At 36.0% G+C, this 22,981-nt stretch overlaps 1 protein-coding gene across 1 annotated transcript in view; it reads right to left on the bottom strand.

The window, feature by feature from the left end:
* LOC122819665 (astrotactin-2-like) overlaps window positions 1–22,981 on the bottom strand; it is a 314,363-nt gene that overhangs the window by 67,262 nt on the left and 224,120 nt on the right. Inside the window, exon 15 of the mRNA XM_044096573.1 lies at window positions 1,273–1,397. Within this exon, the coding sequence (XP_043952508.1) occupies window positions 1,273–1,397 (125 nt within the window). The remainder of the gene's footprint in view (window positions 1–1,272; window positions 1,398–22,981) is intronic.

Below are 22,981 nucleotides of genomic sequence, written 5' to 3'. Positions count from 1 at the left end.
ACAGGCTTATTGCACAGCCATTACAACATTACAACCAATATTGCCTTAACATCATTTATCACCAGAGCCCACAACCCAGCTGCTCCTGGATCAATGGTGATATATGGTGCAGCTTGAACTCCAATTGGATTGCTGCCATTAGAATCGAGCAATCTTGGCTTTCAGCGCAATTCAATTACCTAACTTTCACACCGGTTTAGAAGTAAAGCTACAAAAGTGAAGAGCAAGGGAAAATAAATAAAGAAACTGCTTACAGGAATCTTGACCTTTTGCCTCTCTAAAGCGATTTACACCTGAGACATTCGTGCGCTGGGAAGAAAAGGGCAATTTACTTTGTGTACGCATGCGTCCAATTGTGATGAAAGCGGATCCCCAGTAAAAGATTTTAGAAATCAGCGTGGCACAAATGCCAATTTAGCTAATGGACGGATTAGGGGAGCAAAGGTGCAGGTGGAGGTCTGAGACAATTTCTGACTGACTCTATCCAAAAAATGCGGTGACACAACAGGATAAAATCATAGATTAGGTGTCGGATTTTGCAAATGCTCATTATCTATGGTATATTTTCTTATTCTGAACAAAGAGCAACAACTATGAAAGGTGACATTATATTCAAAAGGCCTAGAACCAAATGGTATATTTCTTAAATAGTCTGCACTATTACTTTGAAACTGATGTCTCAGAATCACAGAAAAGGTAAAAACAGCTGCTGAATTTCACATTTTGATTTTCTTTTTTTTTTTTTTTGCAATAAATCTTCATAAAAAATATTTTACATAGAGAACTTCTTGCCCTTAATTTCAGCCTAATCCCTGCTTTTAAAGTGGTAAGAAGTACCAATTCTTAACTGTACTAAATTCAGTACTACAATGAAAACTTAATATGCTTCCCAGAAATGAAAGAATACATGTAATTTTAAAGAATTTCTTTTTTATTTCTTGAGTACAAATAGACATATTTTATTTTTTATATTCTCAAAATGTTTCAGCTATTTGTCAAACCTATCATCACATTTGAGCTTATGTTTACAAATCGCTACAAACATTTTCTGTAGTGCTTTTATACATGTTGCTATAAATCTTAAGCTGTTACTGGTTTGTTTTGCAGGTTAAATAAATTTCAGGTGCACATTGACACAGTACTTCCAGTCACTTGACATTTATACAGGCCAAAAATTATATCTAGATTACATGAATCCAATGCTGTGAAATATGTATCAAAAATATGGATAAAAGGAACAAATTCCTCAAAACTCCTTGAATCCCCTTTTACCTGATAGAAGCTGCAGGTTGGGTAATGGCTCTGACAAGATTCCCCGACACTGTTCCTCGACTGGCAAGGGGATGACCATGAGACCATCGGCTAGCTGTGGAAAGTCCTTAATATAGTTGTTGTCCCTAAGATAAAAAAAAGAAATAATTTTATTTCTAAAGGAATCCTTACGCAATACATGATGCATTGACGTGCTCTATACTGCATATGAACTAGTTGAGCATTATTCAGAAATTCTTTGAGTAAACAAGAGCCTCTCAGGTTGTTTGTCCTGCTTCCTTTTAGTTTAGCAAATAGATGATTTTTCTTGAACTAAAGGATTTGTAAGTCATGTCAAAAAGATTCTCAGCGCATTATGAAAGCATGGTATGCAGAAGCACCCATTTCTCTAATCCATTTTTATGAGACCGAGTTTTATAAAAAGAGCTGAGGTTTTAGTCCTTGTGCCACATAAACTCTGGGTTTTCACTACTTCCTGATATCAGCTTTCATCCAGTTTGTCCTGTCGCTTCCCCTTTACTTGCTCTAACCACAAAGCCTTCTAGAAGCAATCACAGCTGCATGGTTAGATTTGAGGGTTACAAGGGCAATGGATAAGAGGAAAGAGCGAGAGGAGAGGTGCTGTAAAAAGATTACCGTGGCTTAGGCTCACAGAAAACATATTGATTGCTAACTAAATCAGCTGGCTTCAGGCTGTGGCTCAAAGAACCTTTAGAAGGCACGTGGACCCAGATGATTTGTAGCTATATGGATTTTCAAGTCTAGATGTGGTCTGTCCTTGACATGCTGGACAAGTAAATTAAGTCCAATGTTAGGTCTATGTAAACTAAACATGAGAAGGAGACACACAGACACACACACGCACACACACACACACACACATCTTTATATATATATATATAAGTAACATGCGGTCAGGTGAGGCAGAGCCTCACTTGTCATCATGGAAAAATAATATACAAACGGCAGAGAACGGATTCGAGGTGAAACAGGCAGTTCTCTTGCCTCATGGCAGGAGGCGCTCATGATCCCAGACATTGTGAGTCCACGACTGCAGAGTAAGAGACAGTAACAGCGAGCTAGCCATACAGTTGCTGCGCTGATACAGAGAGCGAGAAAGAAGTGGTTTTGAGTTGTACTTTAAAAAATATTTATAAAAATATACTGGCATATGCTGCCACCCCTACAAAAATTCCTGTCCCCCCCTTGCCACCCCATAGATATTTTTCTAGATCCGCCCCTGTGGCCAAGGTAACAATTAATGATTGATCCAAAGCTCCAATAAGTAAGCTGGACAAAGGTTTTAAGATGTACGCTTCATTATACTTTCAAGGATACGGAAGTGAGTTTTACTTTGTGACTAACATTAACTTTAGCTTATGCTAGTAGGCAATGTTCTCTGACATTTTTCTTGTAAAAATGTGCTATTTAAGTATCTAAACATTTGAATCTATTCTAATGGACAATGTTTTTACCTTATCAAGTATATGTTGAGGTTTTTACCTTATCATGTATATTATGTGTGTTTATTGTCATTAGTGTCAAACAGAGACCAAGTAATGGGGGTTCGACCTTTTTGCTTCTGAACCATGAGAAAGCACAACAAGCTTAAAAGTAGGGCAGCTCTGGTGTCAGAGTTTGAGTTCAGCTGACTGTTCAAAGTTGTTGTGCTACCAAGTTCTTTAAGGTCTCCGTGTTATTTCGTTTTATTACTTTTGCATGCTTCTTGTGAAGAGCTCAAATAGGATGGCGTTTACAGCAGTGTGTACAGGCGGATCAGTTGCTCGGCTGTCTGGCTCTGGTCTGTTCACTCGTTCTTATACTTTTGCTCTATCAGGCTCATCTTCTTAATTCAGGATTCTTTGGAAATCCATGAAAACTAAAAGCCCATTATATTAGCAAGACAACAATGTTCATAGTATTGCTTTATTTGCATCTGAAATACAACTTTATCTTTTCTAGCTGTTGTGGTACCTCAAAGCGGAAACAGGAAAGCTGAATTTCGCTCATGCGGATGTAACGTTAGTGCCGTACGTGCAAAGAGCACATTAGGTTTCTAGCAAGTTTAAAGTGCAACTGGGAATTTATGATTATACTGACTGGTAGCTGTATGTCAAATTAAATTCCATCTCTTGATGTTATGTGTTCATGAACCAATTAATCTAAAATAGTGTGAGGCATAATTCAAAAGAGAAACAGTTTCAAACAACTACGGTATTTAGAATTTTCAACTAGTGGCCAACATGTCTTGGAGAGGGTGCTACTATATTTAATGTGACAAGATTTACTTTATTTTAACATAACAGATGCACAAACCTTTTGAAAGTTTTGAACCATTAACACTGACACACAGTGAGTAATATAAGCATACTCCACACTAACCTTTCTTTCTGTGTCTTTACGTATCTGGTGTTTTTCTCGTGTTCAATAGAAATGAACAGATTTCATTTGGTGTGAATTGCATATGAGTAACCCCATTAAAAATACACTTATAACTCTATAAACTATCCAGAAAACATGCAGCTGAAATTCTTACTGAATATTGCTGTAATGCTAGTTCACCTTAAGCCATAATTTTGTGAGTCTTTTCTATCTTCTCCTCTTTTTGAAATGTCTTCAACACTCTTTGTAAGCATTGGTATCACAGCTACATTTGGGTCTGGGCATTAAGGGCAGTGAAATTCCATTCAACAGGCCAAATAAATTAAGGGCATGCAGAATTTGCATGCATGTCACTTGAAATTTAATAGCCTCCAAAATATTGCACTCAAGCAGTCCTTCGTGATTTGAATATTGAACACATTGACAAACACATTCAGTATATTGTGCAGCTCTCTAGCCTGATGAAGAAAAATGTTGATGTGTTGCATGCATGATAAAAATAAAACTGAAGATAGCTTGGGTAATTTGTAACAAAAAATATTATTTTTCTTTTTTTAGTCTCTTTTTTTGTTTTATTTCTCCGTTTGTTGAAGATAAATATTGTTTTTTAGTCTGTCAAATAAATAAATGAAACACATGCAGTACATATATTTTTTTTGCATGCAAGTGTTGGCACTGGACACCATGCTTCCCAAATTATTGAGGCAAACACTAGAAAACACTTTTTTGTTGTATCATTCTTGCTTTTTTCAATGCATTTTCTCCAGCTATACCGTTTCATTGTGAACACTGCTGTAGCACATCTCACTGCTACAGCAAACAACACCTTCCGTCTCACATCCATTTTTTTGTTTATCACAGCCGGACGTCAACTTCAATATTTCTACCTGCAGACAGACTGTGACAATTGTTTGCTCTGTGCTCAGCCTAAAACCCAGCAGTGAACCTTTCTGGATTTTCTCTATTGCCTACAGTTCTACTATCCTTCAGCTACACTTTCCTCAAATCGGTTGAAAGTGTAAAAAAAAAAAAAAAAAAAAAAAAACCTGTGCCAAAAAAAATTAACCTTCCCTGAACCTGTAATGATAGATGAGCATGGCTTTTTCTGCCTTAGTTTGCACCATTTTGAATTTATGTATCTCAGTTTAAGACATAAGACGTATCTTAAGTAATTTCTGCGCCAGACTGGCGACCTGTCCAGAATCTACCCTGCCTCTCACCTGGAACGTGAGCTGGGGATAGGAACCAGAACCCCTCCCCACCCCACTAGGGACAAGGATATACAGAAAATGGATGGATGTAAGCAATTTTGTTGCAGATGCTGTTCGCCTGTCGACACATTTACGCTTAAACCACAATGTTAAATGAATATTAACTGGATGGTTATATTAAAGCTATCAGTATGACTGCAGATCAATATCATTCATAAACATGCTTAAGGAAGTATAAGAATATGATAGGATCCCCTTTTTTCTTCACTCAGAAGTTTCCTTTGCGGTAAGAGACAAACTTAAATTAATACTTGCTAATTCCCAGAGGAAAAGAGAATTGAATTAAAATACTAGTCATTGGTGCCAAGCTTACAAAGGCTATCAGAGTTTCTGTTCCGCCTCGGCTGCTAATTGAGTGTGTGCAGCCTTTTCAGGTCAAAGCTTTAAAAGACTCTTTTGACTAATATTTAGTAGTTTTACAACATATTTTGAAAAACATTAGTTTTCAAATTTATATATAAATATATATAGAGAGGGAGAGAGGGATGGATGGATGGACAGACAGACGGATGGATACATAGGTAAGTTATATTATTTAAGGGATGCATTAAAAAAATTTTGAATTTAAGATGACAAGCAACAAATTATGACTAAAATCAAAAAAATCATTCTGATAGTATGAAAAATGAATCACATATTTGCAAAACTGTCTAATTTATGAAAGGGTTGAGGTTGAGAATGGTGAAACCACACTTTAAATGACTAGGATGCAATTTAAGTTTCTAACACGCAATTGCTTAAGATTAATTACAGTATAAATTGGTAGTCAGTTATAAACTACAGTCAAGAGTCACATTGTCTGAACTCTGGAATGTGATAATCAATAAATGCTTGACTTTACAATGAAGGGGGCAAGCGCAATAATAAATGTAACCACCAGAGGCTGCTCTGTCTCCGTGTGAAAAAAGTCACAATGGACTTCACCCAAAGCATTTATGAGTGTTTAACATTGCTGCACTTATGTAGACTTGAAAAGACTGGAACCAAAAAAAAAAAAAAAAGTAAAAGAAACGGCACATATTGTAGATAGATTGCACTATTGCTAAACAAGCTGTGTTCATGTTGTAGCAGTTCTTTGGAGGAAAATGCGGGATTCTGTGGGGTAGGCAGGCAAAACGCTGAATCACACAAGCAGCTGTTTTCAGAATGTTTCATCTGGGATTTATTGGAGTTTTTAAAAACATTTCTCCTCACAGACACCAGAAGAAAAAGCATCCAACCTTAATGGGGGCTGAAAAGTCTAGGCATGACAGAGCAATGGTCTGTTTACTTCAGACAGGGGCGGACAGTGAAGCAAAAGCTAAGGATGAGACTGTTAACAGTCTCTCACACTGAGCAATCATAGGGTAGTAAACCCCTGGTAGCATTGTCAGATTAGAACTAACAGCAGTGCTTTGAACTGTATGTGAGCAGCCACTGGGTGCCAGTACAGTGCACAAAGGAGGTGGGTTCTTTGAAGCTGAAGATAAAAATTGCTGCAGCATACTGGGTAAGCTGAAAAGGTGTCAGAGTGGATAAAAGACGGCTGGGAAGGAGGAAGGAAATACCGCTGTGTGGTGTATCAAAAAAGAAAAAGTCATTTCGTTTGACAAAAGTAATGCCAATCTTTTAGTATCAAGAAGATTTTTTTATTCTAAGAACAGTCTGAATTTTGCAAGGTTCTATATCTTTCTGACATTTAATAAAAACAGCCACCGATTAAAATACACAAAAGAAACTTAAAAACAATCCAACTTCCTGATGCAACTTTCATTTAAAGGTTCTTAGGAATCAGTGCTGCTGAAATGGGCTGCACACAAAGACAACCATTTTCAGATGAATTTCTCCTTAATAGAAGTGATTTTCTTGTCTAGAACACCTCTGGTATTGTTAAGTGTAGTTTTTATTTTGTACTTTCTTTCATGTTCCTCTCAACTCAATAAATCATCTAGGAGTGGCGATTACTGCCAATTACTATAATCGCATGGATTGGCTGTTCATTTTTCAATTTAGCTTTAAATGCTACTGGTCTTAAGCTCTGGCAGAAAGGACAAACATGCTTAATTATTCTGAAGAAAAAAAAACACAAAAATCTTTCAGGCACAATGCAGCAACTGTTTCAGTCAAAAAGACAACTGAAAAACCTGTTTTGAGTAATACAAACTTTAACCGACTGAAAACTGTAAGACTCAACAGGCTAGGTAATAAACAAAGTCAAATAAGTCTCACAGCATTGCCAAAATACAAAAAGAAAACATTGAAAGTCAAATACACATTGCCTCCTGTCAAGTAAAATGACAACAGTTAGCTAAAAAACAATGTTGAATTTAAACCATTTTAAAACTACTTGAATGTGAACTCAAGTGTATGAAAACTGAGAAATTACACAATGTCACTTCAAAAAAAAAAAAAAAAAAGAATAGGGTACAATGCAATATTTTGTACAAATACTGGGTACAAGCTGTGATTCAATAGCTGCAATGAACTGAAAGGTATTTTTCTTTGTTTGACTATGAGTTTCTCCTACTGCTGAGGATGAATTCAGACCGATTTTCCTCTACAGCGTTGCTTCAAGTTTTTGACATGTTTCTGCACACTTTTTAATCAACTTCAGTGCAAGTGACTGGAACTCCATGTTTGTTTTTCAGCCCCTTTGCTGTAGCTTTGCTGCCGTGTTTAGAATTAATATCTTGTTCCATGACCCAGCTGTAGAAAAAATAATAGATGTATACAAATTTTCCATTTTGCCTTTTTTTATTATTATTATTTATTTATAATGACTGTGTTATCGATGTTTTTGTACGCTTGAGGCATTAGAAAAATAATTAATGACCAAATCATTTCTATTATCTCAAAATAAATGTAAAATTAAAAAATCCTTAGTTTTTAATCATTACTGCAAAAACGTTTACTCTCCTGAATATAAATATTGACAGTGTTTGTGTAATAAATATTGCTTCATCATAAAATATCTGAATTAAAACGTTTATTGTCCAATTTTCTGATGTACATCATTCCAACAGTATTTTCTACTATAATTTCTCGAATATTGCTTTGAAATCTCTGCCACACATGCCCATGGGAGCCATACACCAATTTGTTGGAATGCATAATCAAAGATTCATAAGAGCCGGCTGTGTGCCTGGTTCAGTTGCATGTGCTCAGCAGCTGCAATATCTCTTATCTGAATAAATGCTAGGGCAAGAGGGGCCAGACAGAGGGCCTCATAACAGAGATAAAGCGCCCTGTGTCACCCTGGGCAACAGGCCTGGTGGAGAAAATTAAAAGTTATTAAAGGGCAGCGTGAGCAGAAAGCCTAATTTGCGGTGTAAAAACAAACAATCAGACGTGTTTACCGTGAGAGTTATGTTACAATCTCTCATTACAGCTGCAGCCATCGCTCAGTTGACAAATGATTCCACTGAGAAGAACTGGAGACTTGTCATGGCCAGTATTGATTAGGCTAGGGAGTTGATGCTGTGAATGAAACGGTCTCTAATGGAGCTACAGAGTTTGTTTTGACCGACAATGTGCATGACTTGCAAAGTAATTGGTAATGTTCGGGGAAATGTTGAGTCAGATGACAGGGAGAAGTGTTACCAGTGTTTCAATACCAAAGCATTACATTATTCAGTGTTTTTGTCCAACTCTCTCCTCTTAACTGTCTCTGGCTGGCACGCAAATATTAAGCGCTCCACCTCACTTTCATTCCCCTGAGTCGTGTATACAATTGAAATACAATGTGAGCGTGCTTGTAAAAAAAGGGGGGGGGGGGCTTTAATATCTCTATTGGCCTGAGGAAATTGTGGAAATGAACTCTGGCAGCAGGGAGCATTACCATAAAGATGGCACGTGGTAATGCAGAGCAGGGGGACAAGCAGGCCTTCCGGCTGTGGAACTGATTAGTGCTGTAGCCTTTCTACTTTTTTATGTTATCCTCACCTGGGCAGTCTAATTTAAACCAGCCATTTTAATGGAACTCATGCAAGAAAAGGTCCGATAGTTCTCCAATTTCCTGTCACATTTGGTCTTCTGCTTTTCTTTTACATCCTTTCAAACAAAAACACCTTCTACAAGTCTCCATCCCGAAAGCTAAAAAATATTTTCAAGTATCTTACTGGAAGAAAGTGAAATGAAACAGGGGGCTATCTTCACGCAGCTGGCAAAACTGAAAAGAAGCAGCATAATTCACCTTCCAGGCGTTTCTCTCTCTCTCTTCTTTTTTTTTTTTATAATAAAACAATTTAACAGGCAAATATTATTGCAAAATACTTATTTTCATGCTCATATGAATAGCACTTATGTTTCAAATTCTGTGCAGTCTGAATGATAGGGGACATAGAAGCGCACTCCAGGAAGATTTTTTGCTCAGACCAAAGCCTTGCAGTAATTGCATTCAGTTCTATTGGCTTCTTAAATGAAAGTGTGAGCGTGATTGCGTGCAGGATGCGTGCAAGGACTGTTTTCATCAAGGCCTGCTCCACATTGTGTTATCTTGATACAGAAAAGATACACAACAGGCTTTTAGTAATCTCATCACATTTTTTTCCACGTGCTCTATCATCTTGTATTTGATCAGCAGTGATGGGCCAACTGTGAGCGCTCTTTGTATTCCTTCTATTTGCAACTATTACTACAAAGTAATGCAACTTTCATGGGGTCTGATTAAATAGTATTATGATTTCTGAAACATTTGAGGTGACTATTCAAAAGGTTATCTTATTCATTTATATATTTTTTAGCAGTAACCATTTTAAAAGTCTGGCTCTGTAAATCATATTACCCAGGGACAATTAGTTGCATTATACCATGGCCTTGTGAAAGGTAGTAGGGAAATGGTCAATGACAGAACCTATTGGGCTTAAGAATAAACTGCAAGTAATTGTAAAGTAGCATTAGAAAGGAAATGATACAGCACTCTCCAAATTTATGGTGCATGTTGATAGATGTGTGTGAAAAGCCTTGAAAGAAATTCTTCTAATTTTAATTGTGGAAAAAAAGCCAAATATTGAAAATGCTGACCTTTAATTTAAGAACATTTATCAACTGGATATAAAACCCCACATAAAAAATAATTTTGTTCAACAAAATTATGGACATTAATTATTGGCACACCTGCAGAAAATACTTTTGAGAACATTTCAATCATTCAGAGACATGGACCATCTCTTATGCTCTTTTCATAGGAATTAAGTCCCAGAAATGGTATCTATTCATCCATCCATCCATTCTTTATATCAGTTTACAATTGCAGGGATTGGATGTGGTGGTTGGGAAAAAAGCAGAGAGTAAACAGTAAACCAACAAAAAAACAAAAGGCATACCTTTATCATAAACCAAAAGCTCTCTGCAAATTTCAACATGTCTTCTTAGAATCATTCAGTATACTTCTCAGATAATTTCTTTTTAAATACTAACTAACTAACAAAAACCACAAGTGTGAAAATGCTGTTCGGAAGCAATAGTTTCACATTTTTATGCCTTTTTATCAGAAAGGCCAGCAAATGTGGAAGGTGTTTCATCTGGTATAATTGAAAACTATGAACAACACTGAAATTACTCTGCTACTACTTGTAATTTCAGATTTAATATCAGTCTACAAGCTTCCTTTTTACTTTTACCGTCATTTAAAAATTCTCTACACATTTAAGATAATAATTGCCTTCAGCAAATGCCCTAACACGATTTGAGGGGCTTCATGTTGCATTTTTTATTGAGTCACTGATGGCAACAAATGCATGTGATTTGATCAGAGTTGCTCACCTGGGCTGCCATAACATCTTATGACCTTACAGCACCTTAATATGCCAAAAATCATTACACAATGTTAAAACGAAATAAAACAAAAAACACATCAATTCTATACATGAATATTGAAGGAAGACATGAGATTAGATTTAGAACAAAAAATAAATTAGAGCATGGTGTTAATTGTCTTACATTAAAAAAATTTTGCAAAGAATGAGTAAGCCTCTTAGTAAAATTTTAATTTTAACTTTTATTTCAGTAATAAATTGGACCCTCAATTTAAATAAAACATAGCCAGTATGTAATTATTTTTTTGCTCACATATGTTTTTTTCTTCATTCATTTTCTTCAAAGCTCTGGTTAAGCTATTTAAAATCTGTGTGCTGTAACGTTCCATCCGTATTCCAAACAAGCTATTTTATATACACTTCCTTGCTACTTGGACATTATTTATTTCAACAAGAAATAACAATGAGACTAATGTCTATTAATGTTTCTTTTTGTGGCTTAGACTAAGTGCAGGTTTTGCTGTGATAATACCAAGGTTGAATGGTCTGGGAGAAGAGGTTCTCATTCTCTTCTGTCTCTCCGCTTGTCTGAGCATGTTTTCTGGATGGATGAATTACTGTGACAATGACTGAAAACCACGACAATACAGGAAATCTCCAATATTTTTAATGTATCCTGGCATAAATCCAACTGAGACTGCGATGCGCTGAGACTATTGAAACTTTCATGCAACAAGAGCCCTTTCTGAAAAAGGCTGAAGAAGAAATTAGAAACCAGTCCGCATTGAGAAACTCCTAAAAAAAAGACAGTGATGTATTACTTAATAGGAAGAAACAAATCACAAAACAGATTTTTAGCATGAGTAAAATAGCTGTGTCTGACTAAATTAGAATGTCAATAATAAAAAAATCAAAAAAATCACATGAGACATATCCAGTAAAGTAGATATCCTGAACACTGGATTTAGGCTCCTTTTGCACAAACTACTACATCTGTGGCTTTGATGAAGCCCAGGTTGCTTTGATAGCAGCAGCCTTAAACTTATTTGCTTTGTAGTATCTGGTGTCTCAAATCCTCACATTGATAATACCTTTTCATTTGTTAATGGGATTTATGTCATCTAAGGTTTTTGCACAATGAAACACAGTGATACCAAGGCCAGTAAGCCAGGTGCTAGTATAGTAGACTCAGAGGACAGGTTTGAAGTCCTGCTGAAAAACATATCAGCAGAGCTTTGGAGAAATTTGGATAACTTTAATGAAAGTTATGAGAGGTATGTTGCATTCTGTGTTACCAAGTACTTTCTCTACTGGTTCATTTAAAGCAAAGAAAATGCCTTTTTGTTTTTGTTTTGGAGAAATTCGTCTTTTTCTGGCCTCTTGAATGATGAAATAAGCCCCCTTAACAGACAAGAACTGTCACTGAAACATAGTGTTTTGAATGCAATAAAAAACAATACATAATTCATGACCATCGGTATAAATACAGCGGTTTTTGTTAAGTGCACATTTGCATTCAGACATCACTCACACACAGTAAGTGATTTTTATTTTTGCTTTATTGTAAACAACGCAAATGTACATAATAAAAAGATAAAAAAGGGCTGCATTTTGGTTAATGCTACAAGAGGGACCGAATGCCTCGTTGCTTTTCACACAGCTAAATGTCTACACCTATCTGAGTCTTTTTTTCAGTTTTGTACGGTTGAAAAACTCATTTGGCATACATGTGTTATCGGTTCCTACTTCTTTGGACTTCCTTCATAAGTATTCCCTCCAAAAAGTCTAACTTTTGCTTAGCTTGGCAATTTGGTATACTGTTTTTCTCTTTTCATGTATTTTCCTATTAATCTTCTTTCAGAATGCTTATCGCTGCCTCTACCATTCCTTCTTCCTCCCTTCCTTCTCCCTCGCCTTCGCCAGTAAAACAGCAGGTAGTCAGCTATAAGCCTCTCTGACATTAGCTGATATTAGGCCACAGGGTCTATTGGATGTTGCCTCACTATGTGTGTTATTGAGCAAAGAGTGACTTTCTGGGGAATGATCAAGCTCACATTTACGTGTGCATGGGCTCTCACAAACAAACATATTCCCTATCCGATGTAAACACAAGAACAAATGTTTGAGCCCCACACTAAAGCCTATGCAATCTCCTAAACACCATTACCTTGCACACAGTCTGAAGAATGAAGTAAATGACAAGGATGTAAAAATCTGCTCTACACCTGCACACCAAATACACAACTCATTTTTATACAGCTGGTTTTAGGTTCAGCTTATTTGAGCTGTCACAAAGATTTCATTGTCTGCTGCCTTTTTAGTGAAATCTGAAGGATGTTCAGAATTTCTAAAGTGTGGCCCTAACCATAGTAGACGTCATTAACAAAGGACTGCACACCAACCACTTCTAGACAGCTCACATATTCAAGTTCTGTAACACATACTCCTTGTACTACCAGCTGCAACATTGTTTTCCCCTTACCTAGATACACTGCTCAAGTAGGCGTTACTAGGGTCTTAGTGTGTCTCCCAGATGAAAAAAATATTAGTCTGCACTTCTTCTCAGTAATAGCAGGAATATATGTCTGAGTAGCATCATGTTAAACACCCATGTATTTCAGATGCGATGACCCATGATTTCATGATGTCAGTGTCCAAAGAAGCAGCTCATGTTAATTGAAAAAGGGTTATTATATTCAGCGTGTTTGGGAAGACTTCACTCAAGACCCATTTAAGAGCTTTCTTTACACTTTTGCAGAATTGTGGAAAAGTTAGGTTTTTTTCAGGTCAGTCAATACACGATGTCTATGTTATGCGTGTCGAAGTGGGAGTTCCCTGACAGAGAATGTGTAAAATTTCCATGCAATATTGTTGTATTTTTCAACAATTTGAAGGAAGACCAGCTGTGGTGGCCTTATGCCATGGTACCCAACACATCCCACCCACACAGATTTGACAGTTTTCCAGGTAAGCAATAAGAACATTCTTGGCACTGACCATCACGTTCACAGTAAGTGTGCCTGCAACCAAAAGGATCTCACCAAGCAGCTCCAAGTTACAGTCTGAATAACCAACAATCTCCATATCAACACATACTGAGTCGTTCTTTGGCCTCCTGGCAAAGAAATGTATTTGCACCATTCGCCATGTGTGGTAGGGATTCCAGCTGGGGTAGAAGTATGCATACCTCTGAATTGTGCATGTGGTTGCTGGGTGACAAAAAGGAAAGCTACAAGTAATTTAGGCTACATTTCATTTGAACAAAATAAAAGCATTTCTGAAGAACCCAGGGGCCATGTTTAGAGCTAAGGTTTGGATGAGGAGTAAAATGGATTAGCAGCAATTCAAAGGAATGAGAAGGTCATTTTAAAATACTTGCAGCATGACTTGTAAAAACATCTAGTGTTATGCACCTTACACAAAGAACCTCAGAGTCATCAACAAAAAACAGAGCTTTTGCAAACATTATTCCTTTTCCATTAGGTTGAAATTATTGCACAAGGGGGCATGTTCTGTATTGTGAGTCCTCTCATACAGAACAGCTGGTTCTGTATGAGCAATAGTTCATTCTCATGCTGTAGATAAATTGATAAAACAAAATGTTATTGTATTTCTTCTGGGACACATGGGCTGATTTTCTTGATGCCAGTGCAGAAATATTTGATATGTACAGAGAATTACAACAGAGTCATACAATTCTAAGTTGAATTATTGGGTTGTGTCCCAGAGTATTCAACTTTGACTTGAAGGAAGAGATTTCAGCAGCACCATGAGTGCATTATTATGGTGATTGATTTTGGACTGAAATTCTTCTTTTCTAAATGTTTAGCAATCCAGCTATATGAGAACAATCTTTCGGGTTTCGGAGAAACTAGGGCAATCTTACTCCAATATGAAGGAGAACTAAGAAACTAACGACTTGCAAAGATAATATGATAATATGATGCATATCTTAAGACTTTTCAACTTCAATAAAAAAATAAGAAATAATAATAATTTAAAAGAAAACTTCACAAAGGCATAGGCATTGTCGGCTACATATACTGAAACAAATTAATACCTTCGGCTTATTCAAGGTCCTCTGCTTAAACTCCACTGAACCATTTGACTCCTAAACCCCCTTTATGTAACCACATCCTAGAATCTGTGAATAAAGAGTTTCACTGTCAACAGTTCTGTTAAAAGTTCTTCTTGTCAGTCATTTTATGACCCCTTTGGCTCTATGTTTCAGGTCACCGTCTCATTGGAAAGTTCAATGCTTCCCCGGCCAATTTATTTCTCTTTTTTACCTTCCCTGTTTTTTCTGCTAACTCCCTTGAGGTTGTCTATGCAATTCTAATAAATTATTTCTCCAGGGATTTCTGGAAGCCCTTTAGTGTCCACATTACAACCAAATGTGAACTATTCTGGCCCATTTATATATCACACTAAATATAAAACTTGCTGTGGGACATAGTTTCTGTGTCTTGGTTCCGAAAGGTTGATATTTTTTGCTAGTGGCAATGTTCAGCAACTTATTATTATTATGTAAAGAACTACCGGTACCTGTTTTGGCTTTCGGCTTTATATACTAAAAATCTGAAATGAAAACATTAGACAGAGCATTGTTCTGGCTGTCATTAGCTCACCTGAAGTCTATCTGCAATAACTGTAACTCCTTTATACTTATTTCAAAGAAATACAATACTTTGCTTTTTACATTTATATTTTTATCAGATGATTCTATCTTCCTGGGGTTGTTTGGTGTTTCACCTTAGTCACTGTTTGGTTCAGTTTCTGTTTGATCTTACAATTGCAATATCTTTTGTTTAGTCCAAATCATTAGCATTTTTGTCTTTTCCTGCCTGCCTCTGGACTATTTCTGCTCCTGCCCTATTTCAAGCTTGATTTTGGAAAGTGATCTTTAATTCAATTTGGATTTACAAACAAAGAAACAGACGTTACTTTCAAAAATTTCACAAACTTTTTCATGTCTTACTCTATGACTTGATAAAAACACAAACAATACTTCATAAGAAAGTTAAAATAGCTGAATGAAAAATGTTTTTGATGCAGAACTGTTCAACTCTTGAGAACATTATTCATAAAGTAAATGAATTAATATTTGGTCAAAGCTCCCTTTGCATAAATTACTGCATCACTGCAGTGTGGCATAAATGTGATCAGACATAGCACACCTCAACAACTCTGTTGAGCTGTTAAGGAAGCCCTCAGCTAATTTGCATGGTTGGCTCTGGTTTCTCTCTTTTCTCTACACCAGTAGCCTCCTGAGTCGGTTTGCACATCCAAATCGCAGTCATTAGTGTGATTCTATAGAACTAGACTGCATGCTGAATAGAAACTTTAGCCTTTTAATTCAGATGTACGAGTCCAAAAACACAAGACAAGACACTGCTTGACTCCTAATGAATAGAGTCTAAGATTCCAGACAATATCCCATAGCTTACAGTATCTGTGGAGTGGTACTATTGTAATTAAAGCAGGCATTGGTACTTTTAGCAGTGTGGGTATGTGCCAAGTTCTTAAAGAAAATTAAATCAGCATCTCAACAAAGCGTGTCAACGAGGTCAGCTGCTCTGGAAAGTGCTCCAAAATTTCCAGATAGATGGCTGTGCTGACTTTGTACTTAATGAAACACATTAAACCAAACCCAGAAGAGAACATGACTCCAAAAATCATCACAGACTTTGTAAGCTCCACACTGGACCTGAAGAAACATGGATTTTGTTCTTATATGCTCTCCCTCTGGACTTTGGTATTTTTATTTTTATAAAGGGTATTTTTTTTCTTTTACTTTGACTATTGACCAATATCCTCTTCTTTATTACCATCTATATTATTTTAGTCCAAAAATTCTGACATTTTTTTTTCTTTTTAAGGACTGGCTTCACAGTAGGAATGTGGCAGCTGTAGCTCGTGTTCTGGATAGATCTGTATGTTGTGGCTCTTGAAACACTGACTCTATTCACAGTCTATGACTTATGAATCTGCCCCAAATTTATGATTTTACTTTGCTTAGCAATGCTTTAACAACTGTGGCTATCCGTGTTTGTGGATGCCTGATAAAATTTTATGCAGTTAGGTTTGGGATTCTGTGAACGGCCATTTTCTTAAGCAATAACCATTTGTGACCTCCTGGTGAAGCGTGTCCGCACCAGCCTGGCTCACAACTGTCAGGTAAGTGGTTTTCCATAATATGGAAAATCTTTTTTATGGAAAAAGATTTTTGTAGTAAAATCAATTTTTTTTGTCACTCATTTAATTTTCTAACGTTTGAGTGAAACAGCTATAAGCCATAATCATCGAAATGAATAACAATTTATTTCACTTAATTTGTAATGAATAGGTGCTGCAATACATGAACTTCACTTTTATAGAACAACTTGAAGAAACTTGGTGAGATGCACCTGTAGCTTTTGGGGCATATGGGCACAGCTATAAATTCATTAGCAAGTCTATCTTAAGCCAGAGAGGAAAACACAAATTTAAATTCAGCAGAAAAACATGACCTTTGGCAGAACTGCATCTTAGAACAAGGCAATTATCCCTAAGATGCAGAAGAGGTTGCAAACAAAATGTACCTTAGAGCTTTATCAGCATTTACGGGAGAATGAAAACTAAGGAGTGTGTTGACGGGAAAAAAGCATACATCCTAATTTGCAACACCCATGAAAGTTGTGGGATGACAAAGACTATTGCTTGCAAAACAACAAAACAAAATACTTTTTTTTTTCTAAATTACTATATGCAAGTTTATCAAACCACATTTCTTTCACATTGTGTCATATGACATTATAACATTGAGGTATCAGATCATACGGTTTGCCCTTGTATATTTTTTGTGGATGAATTTTAAATGTAGTTTAATGCCATGTAAAACCTGTTTTCCTTAAATAAAAGTATGTTAATATTAATACTAATATACTAATATTAATTATACTTCTAATAGTAATAAGATGGATTGAATATATATTGTCTCAATGATCAGAGCAATAAATTGTAGAACTAGCAACTGTTCAAATCCTGATAATTATACTGAAATGCTAACGTTGAGAAAAATCAACTAAATTCATAAAAAAATCTTTTTTTCATATCACTGTGTATTTTATTATGGACTTTTTAATAACACTGTTTCCTTGCAGCAAACACATTGTACTCTTTGTGAACATGTGAGGTGTCTCCTCACACACTCTAAAAACTGAAGAGTTTTTAGATTAGGTTAAGTTGTCCTTTGGTATGTCTGTGCATATTGTTTGTCCTTTTGTTGGCCTGCAATGGACAAGGGATCTGTCCAGGGTCTACCCAGCAACTGCTGCTGGAGCCAATACTCCAGGCTTACCCTGAAAGAATAATGGATGTGATGGACGGATAAATTATATTTAATTTGTTCAGATGAGTTTTCATCATTCCTGAGAGAGTTTACTATTAACCCCAAACAGTTTGTTCTCTTGCCATTATCAGCGAAAATGTTGCCGTTTGATATATGTTGACTCAACTCCCCAGATCAAGCTATTGTGTGCTCACCAATGAGATGATAATTACTGAAAATTACTAAGGAGCATGTAAATATAACTGTCTGCTGAATGCCAGTGAGCGCTGTGGGTTGCCAGATTTGCAAATTATTTGTGTTGTGGTGTCGTTCTCATTTTAGAGGTGAACAGTGAGAAGGAGGTTTAACGGGATGCCTTTCACAACTGATTTTGTGTTTTTGATTACTGTATTTTCTTTTCAGCCATTACTTTATGCTCATTTGTGAAATCTCTTTCTTGTTTTGAAAGAAATGTGTTGAACAAAATTGTTCCTCTGCTGCCTCCTGACACTTCCTCAGTTCTTCTCCAGAACTAAAACTAAAACATTTCTCATCAGACCATATAATTAATTTTGTCAAGATGTGAAAACCCTTCAGATAAACATGCTACCATAAGCCTTTTATGAAGGAGTATTTTTTGTCTGAAAACTCTGTTATTAAAGGCTAATTGGTGGACTGCTGCAGATATAGTTGTCCTATCTTGTCTTCAGAGTAAAGCTGGAGCTCTGACAGAAGGACAATTGGGTTTCTTATTGACTAAGGCCCATCTCCCTGATCTCTCAGTTCATACAGCCGGCATGCTCTATAAATCCTGGTGTTCTGAAATGTTCTCAAATCAATCAAAATGAAAGAACATTTTTCTGTATCTTTTCCCAGATCAATCCTGTCTTGGAGTTCCAGAGACAATTCCTTTGATTTCATGATTGGCATGTGTGCTCTGACATACAGTACAGACCAAAAGTCCAAAAGTTTGGACACACGTTCTAATTGAATTCAATGAGAAGGTGCGTCCAAACTTTTGGTCTGTACTGTACACTGTCAACTATCCAACCTTATTTAGATAGGGCATGTGCCTTTACAAATTAAGTCCAATCAACTCAACTTACTACAGGTGAAATCCATATAGATGTTGAAATATCTCAAGAATTATTAGCAGAAAGTGTTCAGTTTTGAGCTTCACTGGCAAAGACTGTGAATACTTAAATTTGAGTAGTTTTGTTTTCTTTTTTTTTTTTTTTTTTTTTTACAAATTTGCAAAACATTAAAAAATGCTCACGTTGTCATAATGGGATATTTATGTGTAGCATTATGAGGAAATAGATTGATTGATTGACACAACTTGCAAAAGGACTGTAACATAAAATGAACGATTTAATCACTGTGAATACTTTCTGTATTTATGTCAAAAGTGAAGTTTTCAAGTGGGAACATGTACGGCTGTGTGGGGCTTACATGTACATGATATTGTCAGACTTCATATTATGAAAGAAGAATGGATGGAGAAATGTACCAGAACTTACTGGATAGGAACTTGAAAATTAAATCAATGTGAATTTGAAAGCAAAACAATGGTCCCAAACATTCAGGAAAGGAAACAGTTGCAGAAAAAGAAAGGATTGAGCTATGGGAACAATACAACACTGTTCATGATACAAATGAGTCAGCAGGAAAAGAATGAAATAGTATTTTTTTGTGCATTGTCTTTTTTTTTTTTTTTTTTTACTAATTTTGAGTTTCATGTCAATCCAAAATGCCTGTTCCCATATTAATCTTTTTAGTAATTAAACCAATAACCACACTGTCCGTACATTTCTCCTAAAGTGTCATGTAAGTGAGTGGAAAAGTGTGTAGTACACAGTGGTGCTTAACCACAATAATTAGCAAGAGCAGCAGCTTACTTTGTCTCTATCTCTGGGCAAAATGGACAACAGATTATATTTAAATATTCTGAGTTTCCTTCTAGCATTACTTTGAAATGACATTTAAGAGGTTCTGACAAAGATCAGTTTGAAATCCTGTTAACCTTTAAGGCTTTGGAAGGTGAAAGCTCCTACTACTCTCACCTATTAAAGTCTTACTCATCTTACTCAATTGTGGAGTTCGCCTCTTGAAAACAGTTGCAACTCAACGGTGGAATATGCATTCTTGTTTTAAGTTAGTGGCGTGACAGGCAGTGTCTTTGGAATAACCTTTTGTCAGCTACACAATACTGTAGTCCAGTTGAACATTGAAGAATAAAAAACTAGCAAGTAAAAAAATAAGATTTTATATGCTTTTATTCACTGAAGCTGTGTAATTATTGTCATGCCAGGTTATTTTGTTTAAGGTTTTTTGTCCAGATTAACAACAATATCAATACAATTTACAATGTTCTTAAATTATTGCCAATTATGCAGAAATACACAACAAATCAAATTAATTCCTGACAAGCTTAACCCAGACAGCAACTGCTGTGCAGTTAACTAATGCAAAGTGTTTTGGTTTGGAGAAATGAGACTGTTGGCCCACTCATCTCAGCAGAAACTATGTCTACCTTAATGCTGCCAGACTTTCTATGTTTCAAGAAAACAATTTCCAAACACTTATTTGCTGCTGTGACAAATTACAGACAGACTGGCTTATTGTAGAGCATCTTTAAATCTTTGGGTAGGTCGCCTAAGTTACATCTGTCCAAACTACTGCTACGGCTTTTCTCCTGATCTCAACCTACAATTATATTGCCTTAATATTGAAATTATGACCAAACCGGAAGATACTATCATTAAGTCTATGTTGGGGAACCATTATTTCATGTACTGTTTTGAGAGTTTTTTTTTTTTCAACTAGAATGCTCACACAATTCTGCAACTTTCAGTCGTTCTTTATGCTCAGTTCCTTTCTTTATTGTTTTTTTTTTCTCCAAATGCTACTTCTTGATTTTGAACATGCAAATAAATATGAATGCCATGAGCTACAAATATGAATAGTGAAAAAAAGTAAAACTTAAAGCATTTTTAGTATGATGAATTTAAATATACACTTTTTGTTTTCTTTTTCTTTTTTTTTTTTTACAGCAGATAAAGAAAATCCATTCGCTGCTGTAAAACTTTTAAAAATTTCAATTATCATTTCGATAATTTCCTGAACTTGCCAGGGTAAAACCTTTATATTTTGTATTTCATCAACAAATATTACTGACTCGGGAGCAGTGAGGATATAATTAGAGCTTCAAAAGAAAATCATTCACAATGACTTCTACGAAACACAATTTCTGGGATAGAAATCCTCTTACAGTTCTGGCTAAAGTGAAAAAAATTAATAAATGCTTCACCGGTAACATGAAAAATAGACAACTGACTGTATAGAAACATTTTTACAATTTTCTACATATTAAGAACATGAAAGGTGATCATTTCCTTGAGAATCTCAATATAAAATGTCATCACACTTTATCTTCTGCTAGATTAGGACCATCCTCAAGACTACTTAAAATAACATTAAAACCATCTCAAAAGATAGCATTTAAAATATTTCTTTCCACCTGTCATGTCCACCATGTTTTTGAAATACACTAGCTAAAGTGTTGAGCAGGGCTACCCAAACTTTCTCATCCTGCTTGCTCATGCCTAGATAGAATCTTAGGATGGAGTAGCTGACAGCTAAAATGAGAAATGTTTTTGATCTTATATTAGTTTTCAAAGTTTCCCCCAGAAAACTTGCTAAATCTGGTGGTTGGGTGCGAGGGCAGTCATACATTTAGCGGCCCGTCATGTTTTTGAGTTTAAAAATGTTCAAAGCTGACAGGAACTTTGAAAATATCACTTGATAATTATGTGCTATCACATAACATATAATGTTATGTGTTAGAATTTGATTCATCATTTTAATTGGTAGATTCATACCTTCCAATCAAAGTAATGAATCAAATTTTCCAAAAGATTGGAAGATTAATACCTGAATACCAGCTACAAAGTCTTAAAAAATGCAAACGCTTTAAAAAAGACTTAAATAAGTCTGGTGGTGGCTTAAAACCTGGTGGCCCAAAAGGGTTATAATACATTGGGGGAAACCCTGGTTTCTTCATCCTTTCATTTTTTTTTTTTGGCTGGGGCAGGAGGAGACAGTGTGGTGTTTGATCAGCTGTTCATTACACAGTGATGGTTTTTGCCGTCAGTGTTTACATGCTCACTTTGATAGGGTTAGTTGTGGGTTCAAACTCTATTGTGCGAGACATTTTAGAAGTTCAAACATGCCTGAGCAGAAGTCAAATGCAATTTGTTTGAGGGCCTATCTAATGCTTGTTTCAAACTGTTTTGTGGTATTTGATGCTTAGGAAATGAGACGTAAGCACAGCCCAAAATGGATTTCTTCCTTTAGTGACTAACTCAAACTAAAAGTTGCATGTCAGCTGGTTTCTCATGTCTTAAATTTACATTCTCTTTCAGTTCTTGACATAATGAATGTCTGTGCACGTATAATGGAAAGGTGATGTGATTTATTTGACAGCAACAGAAATGTTCACCTCAAGACTGATGGACAACCTGCCTCTCTGCTCCCACACTTTTCACACATACATCTCTCCATCTCTTGGTTGGCCCATCTATTCTGTTTCTGAGGGAATTAAGATGTTTGTACTCTGAATACAAAGATGAAATGAACATGGGAATCTTGAAAAAACAGACAACACATGGGTTTTTATACAGGAATTTTCCATGGAATCTTTGGTTTCCTGGTATCATGCAGTGACATTGTGTCATAACATCTCAGTTAAGATGTAACTTTATCATAAAAAACTTTAAATGCTTGCACAACTTTGCATAACTCGCTAGAGATTTGGTGGTACATCCAGCTCATGAGACAAAACTAGACATGATTTTGGAAATGGATCATGAAAATGAGACAAGATTTTGACAAAATCTTTGCAAAAATAATGCAGTCTCGGTTTTGTTTTTACAAGAAGAGGGGGATAAGGGGCATGCAAATAAGAAACTATTATTAGTGCAAAATAATTCAGCCCAGATTTGACAAGGCAA

Source organism: Gambusia affinis, linkage group LG17, assembly GCF_019740435.1.
Source record: "Gambusia affinis linkage group LG17, SWU_Gaff_1.0, whole genome shotgun sequence".
Lineage (NCBI taxonomy): Eukaryota > Metazoa > Chordata > Actinopteri > Cyprinodontiformes > Poeciliidae > Gambusia > Gambusia affinis.
This window is presented reverse-complemented; position numbering and strand designations above follow the sequence as displayed.